The sequence below is a fragment of the Argopecten irradians genome, chromosome 3 (assembly GCF_041381155.1).
Source record: "Argopecten irradians isolate NY chromosome 3, Ai_NY, whole genome shotgun sequence".
Classification (NCBI taxonomy): domain Eukaryota; kingdom Metazoa; phylum Mollusca; class Bivalvia; order Pectinida; family Pectinidae; genus Argopecten; species Argopecten irradians.
The window spans coordinates 51,224,984-51,249,035 of record NC_091136.1 but is presented as its reverse complement, the minus strand read 5'-3'; the positions used below and the strand labels follow the sequence as shown (position 1 = coordinate 51,249,035).

Sequence of the window (24,052 nt, the reverse complement as noted above, 5' to 3'; positions counted from 1 at the left end):
TACTTGCTATACTTGCAAGTATTAATTCATGTCATTCTCTTTTAAGATTAATTTGCTCATCTCACCTGAATTAAAGTATTTCCAATTCAATATCCCACACTTTTGATCGGGGCGCTGAGTCAATAATTTTTGTCATTTTTAACATTTTAATTCAATATTTGGACCTCACCTGGAGTTGACATTGTCTTAAAGTTTCATTGTCTCTTTATCCCCTAACAAAGAACAATTGATTTTTTACTTCCACAGAACGTGCATATCATAGGGTTCCCTAATGTGACCTACTGTGTCTGACTGATTTATGACATTCCAACAGAAATCTATAAACACTACATATGTTAGATAGGATGTGTCTTTATTTCAGTTTCACAATGACAAGACATTATCATGTTTCAGTAAGTAATAGGGAGCAGTGTAATATATAGATCTATATAGGTAACATATGGGTACTGTTTTAATCAATCTGAAGGTAAGTAACGAAGATTCCTCCCCTAGGTTCTAAGTATACAGATAAGCTTATTATGCTTCAGAAAAGGTGTCTGTTACTGGACCTTCCTGTGTCATTGTACTCCAGTGGGGCTGGTTTATGTAAAGTATAAGGATATTTTGGTACCTGTACTAACGACTTGGGAACTACTATTAAATGAATATACCGTTATAGTATTGAAATGTTGGTTTGTCAATATTTTTCCTTATATGGCAATTAGAAAATTCAATTTAATCTCTTATAGTTGAATTTTTTAGAACTCAATGACCAGTTTAATTTGAATTATTTTATTAGTTCCCAACCAAATTATATTTATTTACACTCAACTCAATTATCCTGGATAGTCAAAGTTTTAACACAGTCAGTTGGTGACAGGGTTTGACTGTGTACGAAATGTACATTTCTGAACATGTTGAAGGATATATTCTTCAAGTTTCAAAAGTCTATTGATATTAGAGATATATTTCTCTGTTGATTGCAATGAGTTGAACACTCCCTGTCCCTATCTATTTTGTTGATGAATAGTCCCTTCATCTACCAGACTAATTACTCCTTACATGTGTGACTTTCCTCTCTGAACCTGTTGAAAACAGAGAGTAAGTCAACAAATACTTGTACATAAATCACAAAGTAACGACTGGACAGATGATTTGGATGGGACATATTTATGGCCCTGTGTGGCTGATTAGACCTCCAGGAAGGGCTGTTTTAGGGGCCAGGGATTGGCTGAGAAAGTTCTCAGACCATAGAACACAGAGGTACCATGTGTATTGAATTCTAAAAGAATTAATCAAATCAAACAATTAAAGTAATGATTTTTTCAGAACAAAATCTTATCATGCACAAGATGTGTACTTTAAAAAATCACATAGGTTTAACGTACATGTTCACATGTATGGTAAATGGTAAATAGTATTTCCTTAATAATAATGGACCCCCCCCCCTCCCCCCCCCCCCCCCAGCGACTAGGATATTAATAATTGTGATGTATTTTTCATTATATTTACGATGATATTTAAATGAAACAAAAATTGAAAGCAAACTGTACTCCATAGAAAACCTCCCTGTAGTTGATGACAAAGCTTTTTTTCTAATGAAGAGAAATGTTGTCATTAAGTATATCCATCATTTTGACATAGACTGACGGATGATATTTTATATTCCCTTATTAATAAGATGATGTAGTTATGCGGACCAGAATGTACTTCTATCGGGTGGTAGACCTACGGCATGTGCTGTCTGTTGTAAACATGGCATACATCACCATCTCTAACTAAAGAGTAGGAGGGTTTTTTCATCTTTTTACATTAAACTTTGTCAACAGAGATCCATAAATAATGAGGTAAAATGTTGTCTATGATAGCATCATGACTAGACTATTTCTGGTATGGTAGCGCGGGGATAAAGCTGATCGGGGAGGCTGGGCGGGGTTTTTGTTAATGACTATGGTACATCATGTCTGTCACAATGGGGTAATGACGGGTACTGGAATAGCAATATCTTCAGGAACGCTTGTTACATTTCAATTTTTTTTGTATTTTACAAACTTCATTTAGTTTTAATGTGCATTTCCAGAAACCTGTCCCATTGATGAAGTGAACACACCAGCAATATTTAGAAACTCTGAAAGACTTGTTCAGATAAACCAAATCATCATGATAAAACCAGGATTTCAGCTAGGGGATTATCTATTGATTAATTATTTCTAAAGTTTATTGACATTATATAAATGGACTAACTGTTCATTGTTATACTAGTTTGTGACCATGGTGATGCAATGATTTGTCTGATTATCCATGATTTCTATTTTGAGTGTCCATAAACCCTGACAGTGACGTCTGTGCCTGTACCCAGAGATACAGTGTCTGAATGTCATTTGATATCTGTACCCAGTGATACTGACTCTGGATGTCATGTGATGTCTGTACCCAGAGATACTGAGTCTGGATGTCATGTGATGTCTGTACCCAGTGATACTGACTCTGGATGTCATGTGATGTCTGTACCCAGTGATACTGAGTCTGGATGTCATGTGATGTCTGTACCCAGAGATACTGAGTCTGGATGTCATGTGATGTCTGTACCCAGAGATACTGAGTCTGGATGTCATGTGATGTCTGTACCCAGACATACTGAGTCTGGATGTCATGTGATGTCTGTACCCAGAGATACTGAGTCTGGATGTCATGTGATGTCTGTACCCAGAGATACTGAGTCTGGATGTCATGTGATGTCTGTACCCAGAGATACTGAGTCTGGATGTCATGTGATATCTGTACCCAGAGATACTGAGTCTGGATGTCATGTGATGTCTGTACCCAGTGATACTGAGTCTGGATGTCATGTGATGTCTGTACCCAGTGATACTGACTCTGGATGTCATGTGATGTCTGTACCCAGTGATACTGAGTCTGGATGTCATGTGATGTCTGTACCCAGAGATACTGAGTCTGGATGTCATGTGATGTCTGTACCCAGAGATACTGAGTCTGGATGTCATGTGATGTCTGTACCCAGAGATACTGAGTCTGGATGTCATGTGATGTCTGTACCCAGAGATACTGAGTCTGGATGTCATGTGATGTCTGGTTGTACCCAGAGATACTGAGTCTGGATGTCATGTGATGTTGTACCCAGAGATGATGTGACTGGATGTCATGTGTTGTCTGTACCCAGAGATACTGACTCTGGATGTCATGTGATCACTGTACCCATGATACTGATCTGGATGTCATGTGATGTCTGTACCCAGAGATACTGAGTCTGGATGTCATGTGATGTCTGTACCCAGAGATGCTGAGTCTGGATGTCATGTGATGTCTGTACCCAGAGATACTGAGTCTGGATGTCATGTGTTGTCTGTACCCAGAGATACTGAGTCTGGATGTCATGTGATGTCTGTACCCAGTGATACTGAGTCTGGATGTCATGTGATGTCTGTACCCAGAGATACTGAGTCTGGATGTCATGTGATGTCTGTACCCAGAGATACTGTGATGTCATGTGATGTCTGTACCCAGAGATACTGAGTCTGGATGCCATGTGATGTCTGTACCCAGAGATGCTGAGTCTGGATGTCATATGATATCTGTACCCAGAGATACTGAGTCTGTTTCATGTGATGTCTGTACCCAGTGATACTGACTCTGGATGTCATGTGATGTCTGTACCCAGTGATACTGACTCTGGATGTCATGTGATGTCTGTACCCAGTGATACTGAGTCTGGATGTCATGTGATGTCTGTACCCAGTGATACTGAGTCTGGATGTCATGTGATGTCTGTACCCAGTGATACTGAGTCTGGATGTCATGTGATGTCTGTACCCAGTGATACTGAGTCTGGATGTCATGTGATGTCTGTACCCAGAGATACTGAGTCTGGATATCATGTGATGTCTGTACCCAGAGATACTGAGTCTGGATGTCATCGATGTCTGTTTTTTGGTTGTCTCTGCTCCCTTGTAGCCAGATAACGAGTCTGGGTCACTTTAGCCCTTGACTGTAAGCCAGACCAGATGACACTGATTTACCGACATTATTTAACATGTATTGTTCACACTTGTCCTGTTTTGGTACCTACTTGTCAGTTTGACACTCTAGTGTGTATTAGGGATGCTACTCATAAATCTAACATAACTGCCCTCCTCCTCCCCCTCCTCCTTCCCCTCCACCTCTTCCTCTTTGTCAGATTGTAGACACTTACCCATTCCCTCTCCAATTGACCATTCCATCCATTTATTGCCCAGTAATAGGGAACACTGGGTGTCATACAGAATCAGGAGGAGGAATTCAACATTACAATTGGTTCTAACCTTCTCCAAATATCAATTCTTTCTTTCCAAAATGGCCACATTCACCATATTTCCTAATCATCAATACTTCAGAGGTATTATCACTTCAGACAGTATGGTCCGATAGTTATTTTGGGGCTGGTAGGGATTAGTGTCAGTGAGAAAAGGAAAATATCTGAACAACCTGTATAGTCATATATGTTTTGTATGGCACCTAAGGGAGGTGTGGTTGGGGCTAGGAAATAATTGGTCAATACCAGCCCCTGTCTGTGGGTTCCATCAGGGTATATGGGCTCTTCCTTGTCAGGGTAATTGGAGGATAAAGGGAGGCCATCAAACAATTGATTCAGCACTACCACTTGTCAATAGGATTCTGTCAAGGAGGGAAAAGGGAGGAGAAAGATCATAAAATACTGATTGGTTCCAACCCATCACCTCAGCCATATCCACCAGCTTCCTAAGGTCAAAGCCAAGGTCAAAGAGGACAGCCATAAACACTGAAGATGGCAGATGGACCTGACATGGTCCTTACTGGTCAAGTCCTGTACTGGTCAGTTTTTTATTGGCTTGACCTTGATCTTCACAGATAAATGGTCAGATAAAGGCTGAAGCAATGTGGTCATTATCAAGACTGAGGAGAAAAAACATAAAGCCATTTTACTCTGTTAAAACTTGAGATGTACATACTTTCTATAAGAGGTTAGAGAATTAGTACTTGTTTAAGTTAATGATAAAAGTTGGTAAAATCAGACCAAGATGGTAAGGTCAGGAATTATAGGCAGGTTGGTTATTTTGGACATTATCAGAGACCACTTCACTGATAAACATCACAATGACCTCAGTTTCCTGGCTTTCAAATGCATGTTATGTTCAAGTCATTCAATGTTTCTAGAATTATCACAAAATGAAGATAATTGTAGTGTAATAAAATATGATGATGGCAAGAAATCTAGAAATAAAAAGCAAAAATGACTAGGATGTTTAAAAAGTAAACAGTTTAAACAACTATCCATAAGCAAAATAGCAATCAATTTAGAATTAGAAACTTCTGAATACTAAAATGAAAATTGAATGCAAGAAATCTGGAATGAGAATTAACGACAAGAAAGCTAGAATCAGGATTAAAGGAAAGAAAGCTAGAAGCAGAAATACAAGAATGCTGGAAACATAAAGACATAAAGGGAAACAAAGCTAGAATTAGAAGGTAACATAGCTAGGGACAGAAAGGCAACAAAGCTAGAAACAGAAAGGCAACAAAGCTAGGGACAGAAAGGCAACAAAGCTAGGGACAGAAAGGCAACAAAGCTAGGGACAGAAAGGCAACAAAGCTAGAAACAGAAAGGCAACAAAGCTAGGGACAGAAAGGCAACAAAGCTAGAAACAGAAAGGCAACAAAGCTAGAGACAGAAAGGCAACAAAGCTAGAAACAGAAAGGCAACAAAGCTAGAAACAGAAAGGCAACAAAGCTAGAAACAGAAAGGCAACAAAGCTAGAAACAGAAAGGCAACAAAGCTAGAAACAGAAAGGCAACAAAGCTAGAAATAGAAAGGCAACAAAGCTAGAAACAGAAAGGCAACAAAGCTAGAAACAGAAAGGCAACAAAGCTAGAAACAGAAAGGCAACAAAGCTAGAAACAGAAAGGCAACAAAGCTAGAAACAGAAAGGCAACAAAGCTAGAAACAGAAAGGCAACAAAGCTAGAAACAGAAAGGCAACAAAGCTAGAAACAGAAAGGCAACAAAGCTAGAAACAGAAAGGCAACAAAGCTAGAAACAGAAAGGCAACAAAGCTAGAAACAGAAAGGCAACAAAGCTAGAAACAGAAAGGCAACAAAGCTAGAAACAGAAAGGCAACAAAGCTAGAAATAGAAAGGCAACAAAGCTAGAAACAGAAAGGCAACAAAGCTAGAAACAGAAAGGCAACAAAGCTAGAAACAGAAAGGCAACAAAGCTAGAAACAGAAAGGCAACAAAGCTAGAAACAGAAAGGCAACAAAGCTAGAAACAGAAAGGCAACAAAGCTAGAAATAGAAAGGCAACAAAGCTAGAAACAGAAAGGCAACAAAGCTAGAAACAGAAAGGCAACAAAGCTAGAAACAGAAAGGCAACAAAGCTAGAAACAGAAAGGCAACAAAGCTAGAAATAGAAAGGCAACAAAGCTAGAAAAGAAAGGCAACAAAGCTAGAAACAGAAAGGCAACAAAGCTAGAAACAGAAAGGCAACAAAGCTAGAAATAGAAAGGCAACAAAGCTAGAAACAGAAAGGCAACAAAGCTAGAAACAGAAAGGCAACAAAGCTAGAAACAGAAAGGCAACAAAGCTAGAAATAGAAAGGCAACAAAGCTAGAAATAGAAAGGCAACAAAGCTAGAAATAGAAAGGCAACAAAGCTAGAAATAGAAAGGCAACAAAGCTAGAAAAGAAAGGCAACAAGCTAGAAAAGAAAGGCAACAAAGCTAGAAACAGAAAGGCAACAAAGCTAGTAGAAACAGAAAGGCAACAAAGCTAGAAACAGAAAGGCAACAAAGCTAGAAAAGAAAGGCAACAAAGCTAGAAAGAAAGGCAACAAAGCTAGAACAGAAAGGCAACAAAGCTAGAAACAGAAAGGCAACAAAGCTAGAAATAGAAAGGCAACAAAGCTAGAAACAGAAAGGCAACAAAGCTAGAAACAGAAAGGCAACAAAGCTAGAAAAGAAAGGCAACAAAGCTAGAAAAGAAAGGCAACAAAGCTAGAAACAGAAAGGCAACAAAGCTAGAAACAGAAAGGCAACAAAGCTAGAAACAGAAAGGCAACAAAGCTAGAAACAGAAAGGCAACAAAGCTAGAAACAGAAAGGCAACAAAGCTAGAAACAGAAAGGCAACAAAGCTAGAAAAGAAAGGCAACAAAGCTAGAAACAGAAAGGCAACAAAGCTAGAAACAGAAAGGCAACAAAGCTAGAAACAGAAAGGCAACAAAGCTAGAAACAGAAAGGCAACAAAGCTAGAAACAGAAAGGCAACAAAGCTAGAAACAGAAAGGCAACAAAGCTAGAAACAGAAAGGCAACAAAGCTAGAAACAGAAAGGCAACAAAGCTAGAAACAGAAAGGCAACAAAGCTAGAAACAGAAAGGCAACAAAGCTAGAAACAGAAAGGCAACAAAGCTAGAAATAGAAAGGCAACAAAGCTAGAAACAGAAAGGCAACAAAGCTAGAAACAGAAAGGCAACAAAGCTAGAAACAGAAAGGCAACAAAGCTAGAAACAGAAAGGCAACAAAGCTAGAAACAGAAAGGCAACAAAGCTAGAAACAGAAAGGCAACAAAGCTAGAAACAGAAAGGCAACAAAGCTAGAAACAGAAAGGCAACAAAGCTAGAAACAGAAAGGCAACAAAGCTAGAAACAGAAAGGCAACAAAGCTAGAAACAGAAAGGCAACAAAGCTAGAAACAGAAAGGCAACAAAGCTAGAAACAGAAAGGCAACAAAGCTAGAAACAGAAAGGCAACAAAGCTAGAAACAGAAAGGCAACAAAGCTAGAAACAGAAAGGCAACAAAGCTAGAAACAGAAAGGCAACAAAGCTAGAAACAGAAAGGCAACAAAGCTAGAAACAGAAAGGCAACAAAGCTAGAAACAGAAAGGCAACAAAGCTAGAAACAGAAAGGCAACAAAGCTAGAAACAGAAAGGCAACAAAGCTAGAAACAGAAAGGCAACAAAGCTAGAAACAGAAAGGCAACAAAGCTAGAAACAGAAAGGCAACAAAGCTAGAAACAGAAAGGCAACAAAGCTAGAAACAGAAAGGCAACAAAGCTAGAAACAGAAAGGCAACAAAGCTAGAAACAGAAAGGCAACAAAGCTAGAAACAGAAAGGCAACAAAGCTAGAAACAGAAAGGCAACAAAGCTAGAAACAGAAAGGCAACAAAGCTAGAAACAGAAAGGCAACAAAGCTAGAAACAGAAAGGCAACAAAGCTAGAAACAGAAAGGCAACAAAGCTAGAAACAGAAAGGCAACAAAGCTAGAAACAGAAAGGCAACAAAGCTAGAAACAGAAAGGCAACAAAGCTAGAAACAGAAAGGCAACAAAGCTAGAAACAGAAAAAGGCAACAAAGCTAGAAACAGAAAGGCAACAAAGCTAGAAACAGAAAGGCAACAAAGCTAGAAACAGAAAGGCAACAAAGCTAGAAACAGAAAGGCAACAAAGCTAGAAACAGAAAGGCAACAAAGCTAGAAACAGAAAGGCAACAAAGCTAGAAACAGAAAGGCAACAAAGCTAGAAACAGAAAGGCAACAAAGCTAGAAACAGAAAGGCAACAAAGCTAGAAACAGAAAGGCAACAAAGCTAGAAACAGAAAGGCAACAAAGCTAGAAACAGAAAGGCAACAAAGCTAGAAACAGAAAGGCAACAAAGCTAGAAACAGAAAGGCAACAAAGCTAGAAACAGAAAGGCAACAAAGCTAGAAAGAAAGGCAACAAAGCTAGAAACAGAAAGGCAACAAAGCTAGAAACAGAAAGGCAACAAAGCTAGAAACAGAAAGGCAACAAAGCTAGAAACAGAAAGGCAAAAGGCAAAAAGCTAGAAACAGAAAGGCAACAAAGCTAGAAACAGAAAGGCAACAAAGCTAGGGACAGAAAGGCAACAAAGCTAGAAACAGAAAGGCAACAAAGCTAGAAACAGAAAGGCAACAAAGCTAGAAACAGAAAGGCAACAAAGCTAGAAACAGAAAGGCAACAAAGCTAGAAACAGAAAGGCAACAAAGCTAGAAACAGAAAGGCAACAAAGCTAGAAACAGAAAGGCAACAAAGCTAGAAACAGAAAGGCAACAAAGCTAGAAACAGAAAGGCAACAAAGCTAGGGACAGAAAGGCAACAAAGCTAGAAACAGAAAGGCAACAAAGCTAGAAACAGAAAGGCAACAAAGCTAGAAACAGAAAGGCAACAAAGCTAGAAACAGAAAGGCAACAAAGCTAGAAACAGAAAGGCAACAAAGCTAGAAACAGAAAGGCAACAAAGCTAGAAACAAAAGCTAGCTAGGACAGAAAGGCAACAAAGCTAGAAACAGAAAGGCAACAAAGCTAGAAACAGAAAGGCAACAAAGCTAGAAACAGAAAGGCAACAAAGCTAGGGAACAGAAAGACAACAAAAGCTAGAAACAGAAAGGCAACAAAGCTAGAAACAGAAAGGCAACAAAGCTAGAAACAGAAAGGCAACAAAGCTAGAAACAGAAAGGCAACAAAGCTAGAAACAGAAAGGCAACAAAGCTAGAAACAGAAAGGCAACAAAGCTAGAAACAGAAAGGCAACAAAGCTAGAAACAGAAAGGCAACAAAGCTAGAAACAGAAAGGCAAACAAAAGCTAGAAACAGAAAGGCAACAAAGCTAGAAACAGAAAGGCAACAAAGCTAGAAACAGAAAGGCAACAAAGCTAGAAACAGAAAGGCAACAAAGCTAGAAACAGAAAGGCAACAAAGCTAGAAACAGAAAGGCAACAAAGCTAGAAACAGAAAGGCAACAAAGCTAGGGGCAGAAAGGCAACAAAGCTAGAAACAGAAAGGCAACAAAGCTAGGGACAGAAAGGCAACAAAGCTAGAAACAGAAAGGCAACAAAGCTAGAAGAAAGGCAGAAAAGGCAACAAAGCTAGAAACAGAAAGGCAACAAAGCTAGAAAAGCAGAAGAAAGGCAACAAAGCTAGAAACAGAAAGGCAACAAAGCTAGAACAGAAAGGCAACAAAGCTAGAAACAGAAAGGCAACAAAGCTAGAAACAGAAAGGCAACAAAGCTAGAAACAGAAAGGCAACAAAGCTAGAAACAGAAAGGCAACAAAGCTAGAAACAGAAAGGCAACAAAGCTAGAAACAGAAAGGCAACAAAGCTAGGGACAGAAAGGCAACAAAGCTAGAAACAGAAAGGCAACAAAGCTAGAAACAGAAAGGCAAAAATGTTAGATTTAGAAAGGCAACAAAGCTAGGGGCAGAAAAGCAACAAAGCTAGGGGCAGAAAAGCAACAAAGCTAGAAATAGAAAGGCAAAAATGTTAGATTTAGAAAGGCAACAAAGCTAGAATAGGAAGACAAGAATGCTCAAAGCAGAAACCAAGACACAAAAGCAAGATGAAAATTGACAGATCTATTTCTAAAGCAATTATGATATGACAAAAATGTGTTAAGTACAGAGCAGTCCAAAGGAAAAAATAATTAAATAGTTGATAACTATAATCAAGCTACATTCCAATATTCCAAACAGTCATTGTTTGAACACTGTGATACAGTAGGTACACTGACTGTAATTAGCTTTGTTATAGTAACATGATTGAGAGGATGAATATACATATTGTCTTCATCAGATAAAGTCTTTAGCTATCACTGTTAGAGGGTCACTGTCAAACATTGACAGGAACAAGATACAAGGTCCTGTTTCCGTAGGAACATGATGGACAACACATGTAAAAGTCAGTGTTGGATATGTGCCTTGTCCCTATGTCTGCTAGCTCCTGAAATTTTGGTGGGAACTGCAAGTTGCTACTTAAATTGTTTTTCTGCCAGATTTTATGGAAAATGTCCGTTTTCTCCCACACTGCTCAGATTTCAGGCATGTGTAAACATGGTTGGGTAATGTTTTGTGTATTTGCGGTTCCTGGTTGAAGATTTTCAGCTGATTCATTGCTGTGGTGCCTTGACTACTGGCTGTCACACTTTCACTCGCGCTTATCAGCACTTACTTATTAAACTTTTTGCAGCATTTTGCAGTTTTAATGAATAAACATTTCTATGGCTGTTACAACAGCACTTTAATACAAAAAGGCAGAACATTTCAAGAAGTCTGAGATTTCCTTTCAGCTATGATGCCATCAGTGTTGTGGATAAAGCACTACTGACAGTGATTTTCTTGTTCAGATTTATTTTATTTCTACACAGAAGCTGTCCGTGTAAGATTTTAAGCAGATTACATACAATTCATTGATGATTTCACCGTTTATTTGTTAATTGGTGGAAACTGGATACCTGAGACACACAAACTGACGAAATACACTGCCACTGATAGTACAGATAAATCTAATTCTATCTTACTAAGGAACTGCACAGCTGTTCATAGCACAACAAATTAATTTTATACCAACATTCAAATTATATATTTTAACCACTGGGGAAAAATTGCTAGGAAAATCAAGAAATTTTAGTTTTTCAAATTCTTGGAATGGAATTTTAACATAAGTAATTTATAGTAAATTTTGAGTAGTCGTGCAATTAAAAATCTTAAAACTCTTAAAAGAAACCTTTGTCAGAATTATCTTCATATTGACTCCCAATGACGTTAAGATGAGATTTATAATGAGAAATGTCTTAATCCATTTTGAAAACCGATAGTACCAAAAAGTTTGGTGGGTTTTTTGGACACTTATTTTTTCAGTTTGAATGTTTACACATTAGTTTTAATTACTAATAGAATTATTTTTGACCTACTTATATTTTAATTGTTTTAGCAGTGGCAGCTGATATTAACCAGAGAAATTATAATGTCTGTGGGAATGGAGAGAGAGAGGAGATGAGGAGATAACATATCACAGACCTAATACATCTGGACAGTTGGTTTTTTATCTCATTACATATTTATATCCAACTGAGTGGGTTAGACCTGGTCAGTAATATCACCATGACACTCAACAAGGCATCTAGTGAAAAAATTTAGAATAAAAAAAACTGAATTTGATTTATGGAGGAAATTTTTTTTTAATCAACAAAACAAAAAGTTGTATGTCATTAAATTCCAATATAATTTCTCTAATTTTGTTATCTGTTAGTAGAAATATTTTCAAAATGTTGATGTGATTTTAATTGGATTAAAAAAAAATTCCATTCGGTGATAAGCTTAAACCATATTAATAAATAATCTATTGAAAGTTTAAATTAATTTTCTTGAATAGTTTAAAAAGAAAAGTTTTTGTTTAGTAAACATTAAAAGAAAAAACACACTGAAAATATTATTAGAAATTGCAATTATCAAGATTTTAATTGTCAGAATTAATTTTGTTTACTTGATATGATAATCCTTATCATAAAATAATGCTATTTTCATATTTTGTTACCTTTATCTATGTTTAACTGCACATATGTTTAACTGCACATTAAAATTGAGCATTGCAGCATTTTTATAATTGTATGTACTGAGGGAACATACAGATATTATCTGTATCAAACAAATATGGTTTTAAGTAAAAGTGGTTTATCATTTAGTATATCCTATCCTTAGAGTAACTTAAATTAGGTTGAATTAGTGGATTTCCTGAAGTGAAGATGAAAGGGGCACACCTAGAAACTACATATGTTGTGTTTATTTTCATGTTTATGTTAAATTGTGGTCCAATTTTAGCTGTGAGAAGTTGAGATGGCAAGAAACCAATTTTTCACACTGAATAGAAACATAAAGTATACATGTATAAATGTAGTATACATGGCTCTGTAGATTTATGCTGATGGGCCACCAACTCTCTGAGTCCCATGGGAGCCATCAGTCTTACATTACTTGTAATCAGGCCAATGTTCTGCCATGCCCAAGACTATTTGATCCTTTGCCTGTAGAATGCAGATTGGTGAGCGCTCTACATCGAACTATTCATTAAGTTGACATATAAAAGAAATCTGTTTGTTTTGATTTGCTGTCCATGCATTGCTCTGGTTGTGGTATGCTTTGAAACTCGATATACACAGAATTTCTATTTTATAAAGGCATTTCTGGTTTGTCTATTACCATGACCTTTTGTGTACTCAATGTCAGCAATGTCAAGGTCACGTAGAAATCAAAATGGACATTGTGTTGTTTCACTTTTGTCATTTCCGCTGACTGTTCATATAAAATTTAATGAAATTTTGTTGATATTCTCAAAGTCACTACGACACTTATTCTGTATCACATGTCAAAATCCAAAAAATACAATCATATAATAAGCTAATTGGTTAAAGTTAGAAGATTATTCAGGTAAAGGTTTCCAGTTTTAGACTCCAAATCTCTATGATATTCCATGTCAAATGTTTTATTGTTCATATTGATAAGATGATTTTTTTCATTTATCATTTTTAGGTCATCTGACCCAAAGGGTCAGGATGACCTATTGTCATTATGCATCGTCCATCGTTGTGCGTCCTACGGCTTCCGCCATGCCTTAACTTTTCATTCAAACAACTTCTTCTCAATAACCGAATGGTCCAAGGTACTGATATTTGGCCTGTAGCATGCTGGGATGAAGGGCTACCAACTTTGTTCAAATGAATGACCTTGACCTTTATTCAAGGTTACAGGGGTCAAATAGACTAAAACCAGTAAAAGACTTCTTTTGAATAACTAAGAGGTTTAGAGACCTTATATTCAGCCTGTGGCATGCTGGAATGAAGGGCTACTAAGTTTGTACAAGTGAATGACCTTGACCTTCATTCAAGGTCACAAGAGTCAAATAGGCTAAAATCTTTAAAGGAGGACTCCTTGTAAATAACTAAGAGACCTAGAGAGTGGATGTTGGACTTGTAGCATATTGGGGATCAAGGGACCTTCATTTATGGTCTAATACATCAAATATATCAGAACATGAACTCCTCCCCCCCTCCCCCCAAAAAAAATTAAATAAATGAATAAAATGTTTTTACCATGTTTGTGTTTAGCAATGGAATCTTTGAACAAACATTATATCAGAGTGTTTTGAATGTTTCATCTGCACCCGTCGACTTTATTAAATTATAATCATAGAAAAGAATTACAAAGATAGAATCTGGAGTGAATCAGAACCTTACTACACCTCTGACATGTTTTTCTATGGACATAAATTGTTAGGTTATTTACTAGTACTGGATTACTGATGAATCTGAGACAAGATATGTAAGGAATACCTTGGGAATCATTCTATACCATAACAATCTATCCCAGAGCTCCACCAATCCCATCCTGGAGCCATATCTCCCTGTATATCCTTATAAAAAGAGGTATTTTCTGGATCATTTTCTCCTCAAATAAACCCATTTCCTTTGGAGTTTGCTGAGAAGTTACAATTGTGGAGGGCCCAAATGTCTGATTATTTTTGTTGAGGTAGGGCCCTACCATGTTGATAGTTACAAAGTGATTATTTTCCATTGGTAGGGGGCCAAACATTTTAAGTACCTAGTTAATGTCTAAATGACCAATGGTCAACAGAATCAGCATGAGGTCACAGGTCTGGTGAGAAACTTCAAAGAGACTAGCTCTGAATGGTCTGATCCCACAGTGTCCATGTTTCCTGGACTAACAGCAGCACACCTGCAGATAATGCGGTATACCTACACCTCCGAAGGCTGACTATACACATAAAATGCTATTTATTTTTCTATCTCTGTACTGAAGTAAGATAAGAAATCTCCCATTTCCTCAGCAATAATTATTTGTGCACTTAATTCATCAATTTAAAATCGGGACATGTAAACTAAGAAGTGTGAGTGTGCAGTGATAATGGGAGCCACATGCGGATCCCCAGCTGTGCTTGATTAACAGACAGGCTTGTGTTTTGGCTAACTTGACATAATGATCCCTTGTTTATTTCACTGAATCACAGACAAAACAACGTTTATCACTGATGTTGATTTCATTACTTACCTAAATATATCAGGTATTTTTCTTTGAATTCATTAAGGAGTCATATAACTATAAACATACATTTAGATAAATCACATTAATGTAAATTCTGTGGCACTTCTTACTGTCTTCAGTGATGTTAACATTTAGATTCTGATAAAGCAGTTATCTGGTTTTTTAAATCTGTTAGAATTATATATTGTATATAGCAATATATACCACAATAAATAAAAGGAGTGGTGTTTAATTTTTGAAATATCTAAAAATATTCATGTATAAATTCTTATTAGAAAAATCTTTTTGCTGTTAATTTTTTTTAACTTGAAAAGAATATCATATATCTAATTATTTTTGCTTTTTCTTGTTTGTAAATTTCATTCAAAGAATGCAATACACTGTATATATTATTGTTTTCTATTAAATATTTAAATCTCAATAATTTTTCCCGATAAAAAATGTTATGTACTTTTAGGTGATCTTTGTGGGTATGATGTACTTTTGTGTATTGATATGATGGTGAGAGACTCCCTAGGGATCTATTTACAGGGTTTGTTATGACAAACGTCACACTCTATGTGTTAAGATTCTCTATCACACAGATCAAGGATAATGTCATGTGACCTCACGGAAAATCTCGATAATGTTTGTATGTAACGCCCAACATATACCGCTCTGACATCTGAAGCTACAAGGTCATTCCAATTATTTCTTTTTATTCTCAGATCAAATATCTTTATTTTTCATTTGAAATTTATTTTACTTTCAATTGTCATAGGCTGGTTGGCATTAATTAAGTTTCATTTTCAATTTATCAAGTAGAAACTATAAATTTAAAGAAAGAGTTTTATTTGTGGTGGTCTGTCACAAAAAGTACATCAGATATGATGATAGCCTGTCATTCAATACCGATATATTTCCTACTTTAAAAAATGTTTGTGTTGTACGTAATCCTTTTCTCGCATTTCACTTTTAATGATTGTAAAGGTTTTCTCTGAATGAATAGCTGAGATCCAATTTTTATGAGATTTATTGACGATATCATTGACCATTTCTTGATAAACACATGTTTTATGGTATACTAGGATAGTGTGTACATCTAGGGTTTGTTTACCCAGTGTAAAACAGGGTCATGATCCAAGGAAGGATAGTGCCAGCAGATAATTAGATCTTGTCAATATATTTATTGGAAATAATATGCAATAAATTGTACTGCCATTGAAAGCCTTGGTGTTGAATAGTGTGTTGATATATAAGCTAGATTAGATTGGAAGCTGTCGTATACATATCATGTTTGATACAGCTATTTAAATGTCATTGTTATAGTTATAAATATTTATCAGATATTTACAGTGGTTTTAGATAAGTTGTCATCAGTTTCAATTTACATGTGTTTTATCATATCTTTGTACTTAGTAGCCTGTGAAACAAGACTCGGAGAAACGTGACAAAATCAATAATCAATAATATATGTGGGTGGCGTTGATACTGAAGAATGTAGAGTTTGAACAATTTCTGTTGTCACTTAATCTAAACCCGAAAATAATTTCATCAAAATAATGATACCAGTCTACTTTTTTATCATACAGTTTACATATGACACCTGAGGTCCTGGGGAAGGTTCATCACAGGGGGATATATGTCCCATCAAGATGCACTCACGACATTATAATTACATTTATGGTTAGATAGCCTAAAGATTACATTAACATTCATGTAGATATTCTGTAATTTATTTTTCTGTCAATGATTACTTCACAGATAACTGAATTTAAACATCTAAGCGATTTTAAATTGATTTTCTTGATACAATTTCAAGTCATGTTTTGAGGTTTGTCCCCTGTAACACATACAGTCACCTCTTCGCCACCCCAACAAGCTGTCTGGGCTCCCTTATCATCATATCAATGTGAAATTAATTTACTCTGATATAGTGGGCCTTGTCTATCAGAGTTTAGGAGATAATTTAGATGCAATATGTGTGCTAAACATATATCACTTGGGGTAATGATAACCCTGTATCTTTCTCTCCGATACTCATCTTAGAGGTGGGCCCTACACCGCCGGGTATACTTAACATCAGTAATGTTTTATTTTTTGTTTGTTTTTAATTCAATGACAGGACAGCAATAGTTTATACCGTAGGGTGACATATCGTATCAATATAAGGATAACATCTGTCCTGGTCATAACTTCCAAAAATGCTGCCCGTGTACTTGTATGATAACTAATTCCTAGCTGTAGCATAGATGATCTGGTTGTCACGACTACTAATTCCTAGCTGACAATTAAAATCAACAATGTAACTAATATATAAGTTTTATCTAACCTCAGGGCTTAGTCGGTCCTGCTCATCTAAAATCTGTAAGTCAGTGTAGTATCCCAGAGAGTGACCTGGAGGTGTATCCCACCATGCTACAGGAGATACTTACATGATAGGTGTAATTACCAGATATACCCACATCTCTCCTGTTTCCCACCCTTAGACACCAATAAAGGAATACATTGTTTATCATGTAACACTACATCTTATCAATGTTCATAAGTATATCACTTCTTATTTAACTCAGGATCTGGATGGTTTGATTTTTTGTCAGAATTTAATGACTTTTGAGTAAATACACAAGATAACGACAGGTGGACAAAGATGATCGAGACTCAAGCAAGATTTCTGAAGTTATGCGTATCAGTTCAATTTTGGCTGGGAAAAACTAGTGTCCTTTGAGGCTATAAGTAAGGGGAAATTCATTTTTATTAGAGATAATTAATTTGATATATCTTGGATGTAAATAAAGTGGTTTCATTCTTTGAAGGAAATTAGTTAAAGAAGTATGATCTAATTGTCAATAGACTTAATCTCTGTTGCACTAGTTGATGTAATTTAGAAAGATGCCATGTATATAAGGGCTAGGTGGGGTTAGAATCAGGTTCCTGGTGTAAGATCTGAATGGTGTATAGATACCCTGATATAGGACAAGTACAGGTTTGATAAACACAACATCTCGTTGATTCCTTACCTGATCAAGGTGGGCCATCGGGGCCGGGTGATTAAGATGACCCGACATATTACCACAAGCCTTTCACCTCAGGGTTGCGAGTTCGAACCCCATGTGGGGCAGTTGTCGGATACTACTGTGGTTTTTTCCTCCACCAACAAACCTGACATTTTCTTAAATGACACTGGCTGTAAAAATGACGTTAAAATAACAAAACAAATCAAATCAAGGTGCTTTCATAATACCTATTCTTCGTGGATATATCATGTATAGTACTGACATTTACAAAATTATGGATGTGTATTCTTGTACATTCATCAAAGCATCACTCTTTTTTGTCCATGTGAAGAACTTCCATTTTTTACCACTGTTAGGACACACAAGATCTCTGAAACAGTTTTTTGGTAGTCTATGCATTTAGTTTTGTGATTTTTTTTAATTAGAGGATGTATCGGGAAACATTATGCAGTAATTATACCTGATCATTTAAAGATCTCCGGGTGATTTGAATACCATCAGAAGATCATTAACTTGTTTCCCACACAATATGATTTCTTATTAAATCAGTAATGCACACGTACATAACAGAGCTGTAATTACATGTATATATGATATACTGTATGACCTTAGCAGACTTGCCTCCTGATCCTATATAATCCTGGGCCTATTTCTGCATAAAAGACACAAAGTTTGTCATATTAATATGTATCTGACACAGCAATAAAAACACACTAATTGATGCATCAGATGTATGTGTTGAAACTTGTGAATAAGATAAGTACAATACCAACGGTCCTACTAGTGTTAATTAGTGATTAATTAGTGATTAATTGGTGATTGATTGCTCAATTATTATAGCACCAAGGTCCAGACAAACAGATATCTGGCCCACAATTGAAATCTATCTGGTCATCTCGTTATATGATCTACTGTAATTAATTAATTAGGATGATCAGTAAGAAAATCTACCAGTAAGGGGCTAATTTATATGTTGTGGTATACTGAGAATGCGTTTAGTTTTGTATCAAACAGGATATAGATTACATGGGGACCTTTTATTAGACATACCAGAGATAATGTCGACTGTTGATCAGTCTGTACCAGCTGACACTATTTTACAATAGTGAGTATGCTACAGATCACTATTAAGAAGGTCTTTTATATTGTTTTTCTCTATATGAGTGAAGCACTATTCCATTTTCTCAACGACTCCAACAGCATTGTTGAACAACAGAAAAAAAAATCATGAAAATGGCACAATATATATTTCTTCCTTACAAATTTGGTGAATTTTAAAAGGATTAATTGATATTGCCCTTACTGGCTTCCCACAATGGCTGCTGAGTCATGTCATGTTAAACCTATTTTTGTGTAAAATCATTAAAGGTCCTTCTGTTTTTTGTAGACATGAATATCTTACTGTTCATTTGTATATATGGTTTAAAGTGGCCTATTGTCTTTATTGTGTGCAGGTGACTTGACCTTTGAATTCTGGACAGTTTTGGTCAATCTTCTCCAAGAGGATGATGGACAGGTGAAGCAAGTGACCACTGAGGCTTTGGCCAAACTCTGTGAGGGCTCAGGTAAGTGATCACTGAGGCTTTAGCTTAGCCAAACTCTGCGAGGGCTCAGGTAAGTGACCACTGAGACTTTAGCCAAACTCTGTGGAGCTCAGGTAAGTGACCACTGAGGCTTTGGCCAAACTCTGTGAGGGCTCAGGTAAGTGACCAATGAGGCTTTGGCCAAACTCTGTGAGGGCTCAGGTAAGTGATCACTGAGGCTTTAGCTTAGCCAAACTGTGCGAGGGCTCAGGTAAGTGACCACTGAGACTTTAGCCAAACTCTGTAAGGGCTAAGGTAACTGACCACTGAGACTTTGGCCAAACTCTGTGAGGGCTCAGGTAAGTGACTACTGAGACTTTGGCCAAACTTTGTGAGGGCTAAGGTAACTGACCACTGAGACTTTGGCCAAACTCTGTGAGGGCCAAGGTAACTGACCACTGAGACTTTAGCCAAAGTCTGCGAGGGCTAAGGTAACTGACCACTGAGGCTTTGGCCAAACTCTGTGAGGGCTCAGGTAAGTGACCACTGAGGCTTTGACCAAACTCTGTGAGGGCTCAGGTAAGTGAACACTGAGGCTTTGGCCAAACTCTGTGAGGGCTCAGGTAAGTGACCGCTACGGCTTTGACCAAACTCTGTGAGGGCTCAGGTAAGTGACCACTTAGGCTTTGGCCAAACTCTGTCAGGGCTCAGGTAAGTGACCACTGAGACTTTGGCCAAACTCTGTAAGGGCTCAGGTAATTGACCACTTAGGCTTTGGCCAGACTCTGTGAGGGCTCAGGTAAGTGACCACTGAGGCTTTGGCCAAACTCTGTAAGGGCTCAGGTAATTGACCACTAAGGCTTTGGCCAAACTCTGTGAGGGCTCAGGTAAGTGACCACTGAGGCTTTGGCCAAACTCTGTGAGGGCTCAGGTAAGTGACCGCTACGGCTTTGGCCAAACTCTGTGAGGGCTCAGGTAAGTGACCACTACGGCTTTGGCCAAAATCTGTGAGGGCTCAGGTAAGTGACCACTTAGGCTTTGGCCAAACTCTGTGAGGGCTCAGGTAAGTGACCACTAAGGCTTTGGCCAAACTCTGCGAGGGCTCAGGTAAGTGACCACTAAGGCTTTGACCAAACTCTGTGAGGGCTCAGGTAAGTGACTACGGTGGCTACAAGGTTCAGGATATTGCTAGGCCTGTTTACATATCTTACTTAGGAGGTAGGCTTAAATGGAAGAAAGTATTACAATATTTACCAGAAGATTTTGTCTTTATAATTGAATGATATTACATGGTATAACCATGATCAAAGATTTACTTATATTCAGGTTTCATTTGCCAGGTATTGTACAGCCATTCTTGTCTCTGGACTTGTTGATTGGTCAGCTGGTCAGATACCATGGTAACACAGAGAGATGCAAAGGATGCTTGACCACTCTTGTCAAGTGGATCAAAGGTGACAGTTCGGACAATAGCGTATGTATTTTTCTGCCAATATTCATTATGTTTAATAAATGAAGGCCATTGAAACACTATGATCATTTTAATCCAATTAATTTACCATTTTTCAAATATTTGAATTTTGTTTTTCTCCTTATGTTACCAGGAAGTGGAAGAGAGGCTGTTTGATAAAGGCGAGATGAATACTTACAGAGAGGATGTGATATTTGTCCAGCTCGTCATCAAACATCTCGCTAAACTTCTGCTTCAACTGACCAATGATCAAAGTCTAACTACCAAACCTGGCCAGGCAGGGGACATTGAAAGGAAGGGAGATAACTCTACCTGTAACACAAAACTTGATTATGTGGTCAGATATTGTGAAAAGCATTTTCCGTCTCAGGAAATGGACCAACAGCCCATAAGATCACCAAACCCTAAACATGCTGGGTTTGGTTTGTCAGATATAGAAATCATATTCAAGGAAACTTTAGATACCTTACACACAGCCATTGAAGCTCAAGAAGCTATATCTGTATCATCACCATTCTTGGTAGTGTCCTGGTACAGGACAGTATTTCCAAACATCTACAAGACCCTGATGTTGATGAACTTGGCCCAGTGTTTGAGTGCTTCACTCCAAAATCAATGTGATGTCATTCGTTTGTGTATTAGGAGTAAACTTGGGGAACAAACTCCAGTTATAAATGCATTGGTGGGAAGTGCAATGGATTAACGCTGAACATAGTTATAGTCAAACTGAAACATACCATTATCACATGTATTTGTTCCTAATTTAAAATCTAAAAAATAAAAAGAACTAATTCACTTAACTTTCAGACTTTGCTTTTTGTACATTTCGTTATCATAACGATTTAAAACAACAACAAAAAAAGTCCAGTGAATTTTGTCCTGTATATAATCCATGTAATTCCTCCTCAAGTTTTGCTTCCCTTCCTTGATTTGAATTCCATTTCTACCAATAGAAATTGTCTACCTCAAAACAGATATACTAAGCGCATAATAAACATCTGACATGAACATTATTTCATGTTTTGTCCTGAAAGTTGCCCAATCAGCCATATACCATATAATTATCACCTTTGGCCCAAATGACAGCAATGACTTTTAGACAATTTTATCTCTCACATGTTCAAACTCGGTCCATTACTCAATAAAACATTTCTTTTCCTTAGCAGCCCTGTATCAAATCAATATTGATAATGCAAAAAATATATACCATATTCTTAGTGAAAGTGACATTTAAGTATTTGCTTGCTTTGTATACAGGCACCATTCTGTCAGTGAGTGAGTCATGAAATAATTTTCAAACACCTGATAATGACAAATCGGATGATTCCACCCTTTCGAAGCAAAAGTGAATGGGTCAAAACTCATGTACTTGCAATCTAGTGTGCTATTTACCACCAGCCATATTTGTTCCCTTCTCGTTTAATCTCTTTATGCTATGTCAGATGGGAAAGAAGTCGCCAGCAAGTTTAATATGGACCAATGTATTTATGACAAAACGAACTCCATGGCCCATAATTTGATCTCGATTCAATAAAAATGTTCAGAAATTATTTTAAAAGCCCACAAACAAACAAATGTATGAACTCTTTTGGCAAGAAATGCAAAAAACATTCCTCTAGAAGCAATCTCTTGTAAACTTAGGGACTGTATGTCGTTTTTATTTATAGCTTTTGTTACTTCCCTTCTCCCTTTTTATATAGGTGTATGAGACAAACTGTGTGCAGTTACGGTCTTCTTGGTTCGGTATCAATTCGGCCACATCCACAGTTGTTGCTCTCCACATTCGCTTAGTATTGTTAGTAACAATAAATTACTTGATCACACATAGGACTTGGCTATGTTACTGATGAGGACTATGATTCACAGTGACATACCCCCACACCACATATGTCTACAATTAACAATATATTATACCGACTATATACCATCATTAAAACATGATTTAAACTAAATTCCATTAAGTTTCCACTATGTACATACTCCAGAAGTGATATTGGAGCAATGTTGACCACCCGTACCTCGTGTGTAATATATTAATGGTATTCCTAGGCCAGACATGACTGAGGGATTTGATAATGACATAAAAATGTGTCTAATCATGTTTCATTACGGAATAAAGTAGTTTATAATGTACAAAAATGTAGTCATTTAGATGGATAGAATGACACAAATAGCACAGAGGTTAGGGGTTAAAATGGCTGCCGAAGTAGGGAGACTTTCTCCAATAGTGTCAAAATGTTGCCATTAAATGTTAACCCCGAGGAAGGTTATTTCTAAATTCATCATTGAAATACGTCTTATGGAATATTTTGATAAAGTCACTTTGAATAACACGTTTGGCCTTTGGCCACCTGAAAAGACATATAAGGCTGACTCAGCTGTATGAGATAAAGCTGAAATTTATATGTGTCTGCTTTTTGTAGTAACTTATGACCAAGTCTAGAAAGGTATCTTTTAAAATACAACACTAACGTAGTCAAAAGCTAACAATTGACTAACATACGAGAGGAAAACTACACAGGCAATGTTTGTTTTAACGTGAAACGTGAAATTCACGTGAAAAAAGTAACATGAAATTCACGTGTAGAAATATTGCCTGTATAGGAATAGTAATAATTCCGGGGAGAGCGAACAACCACTGTTCCAGGCTGATAATGTCCCCTGGGTTCAGTACGTCACAAGTACGTCTAACAATCCAGCCAAAGACGGTATCCTTTTCTTGTGCAATAGTGCTGTCGATGTTGTAGTGAAGTACAAGACTTTTAACATTATCATCAATAATTTCATTTTCAGAAAAGGTATGTAAAAAAAATCTTAAACAGATACGGCAAATAAAAACTTATTTATTTATGTCTATTTCCATTATTTGATAATATCTTCCCCGATAAACACTTTTCTTCTCCAATAAAGTTGGAAGATTTTCAATATTTTGGGAAATTTTGTTGAAGTGAATGGTGATCTGTGTGCTGTATTTGTGAGTTTAGGGACCCTAAGATAGCCTTACTGTATTGGTTTTGTTCTAGATATTACCGACTAGGAATTTATCATGGTATAAAACCAGTGAAACATAATCTCTATATTAATTACTCATCAAAATTAGATTTCAGAAAACCATTTTCGAAATCTTCAACTGGTACCATTAACGTTCGCTAAGTTTTATAGCCCGTAAGTTGTACTAGAAAACCTGTTCACGTCTTCCCAATGATTTAATT

At 37.0% G+C, this 24,052-nt stretch overlaps 1 protein-coding gene across 5 annotated transcripts in view; it reads left to right on the top strand.

Moving 5' to 3' along the window:
- LOC138318975 (tRNA (32-2'-O)-methyltransferase regulator THADA-like) overlaps window positions 1-21,640 on the top strand; it is a 121,898-nt gene extending 100,258 nt beyond the window's left edge. For 2 of the 5 annotated variants that reach the window (XM_069261830.1, XM_069261829.1), the window contains 3 exons: window positions 19,301-19,411; window positions 20,710-20,843; window positions 20,974-21,640. In XM_069261830.1, coding sequence (XP_069117931.1) covers window positions 19,301-19,411; window positions 20,710-20,843; window positions 20,974-21,543 — 815 coding nt within the window. In that variant the 3' untranslated portion in view covers window positions 21,544-21,640. Of the gene's footprint in view, window positions 1-11,725; window positions 11,828-18,860; window positions 18,982-19,300; window positions 19,412-20,709; window positions 20,844-20,973 lie in introns of those variants that run through there. The other 3 variants (XR_011207936.1, XM_069261831.1, XM_069261832.1) reach the window with 3 other exon arrangements.
- The last annotated feature ends 2,412 nt before the right edge of the window (window positions 21,641-24,052 follow it).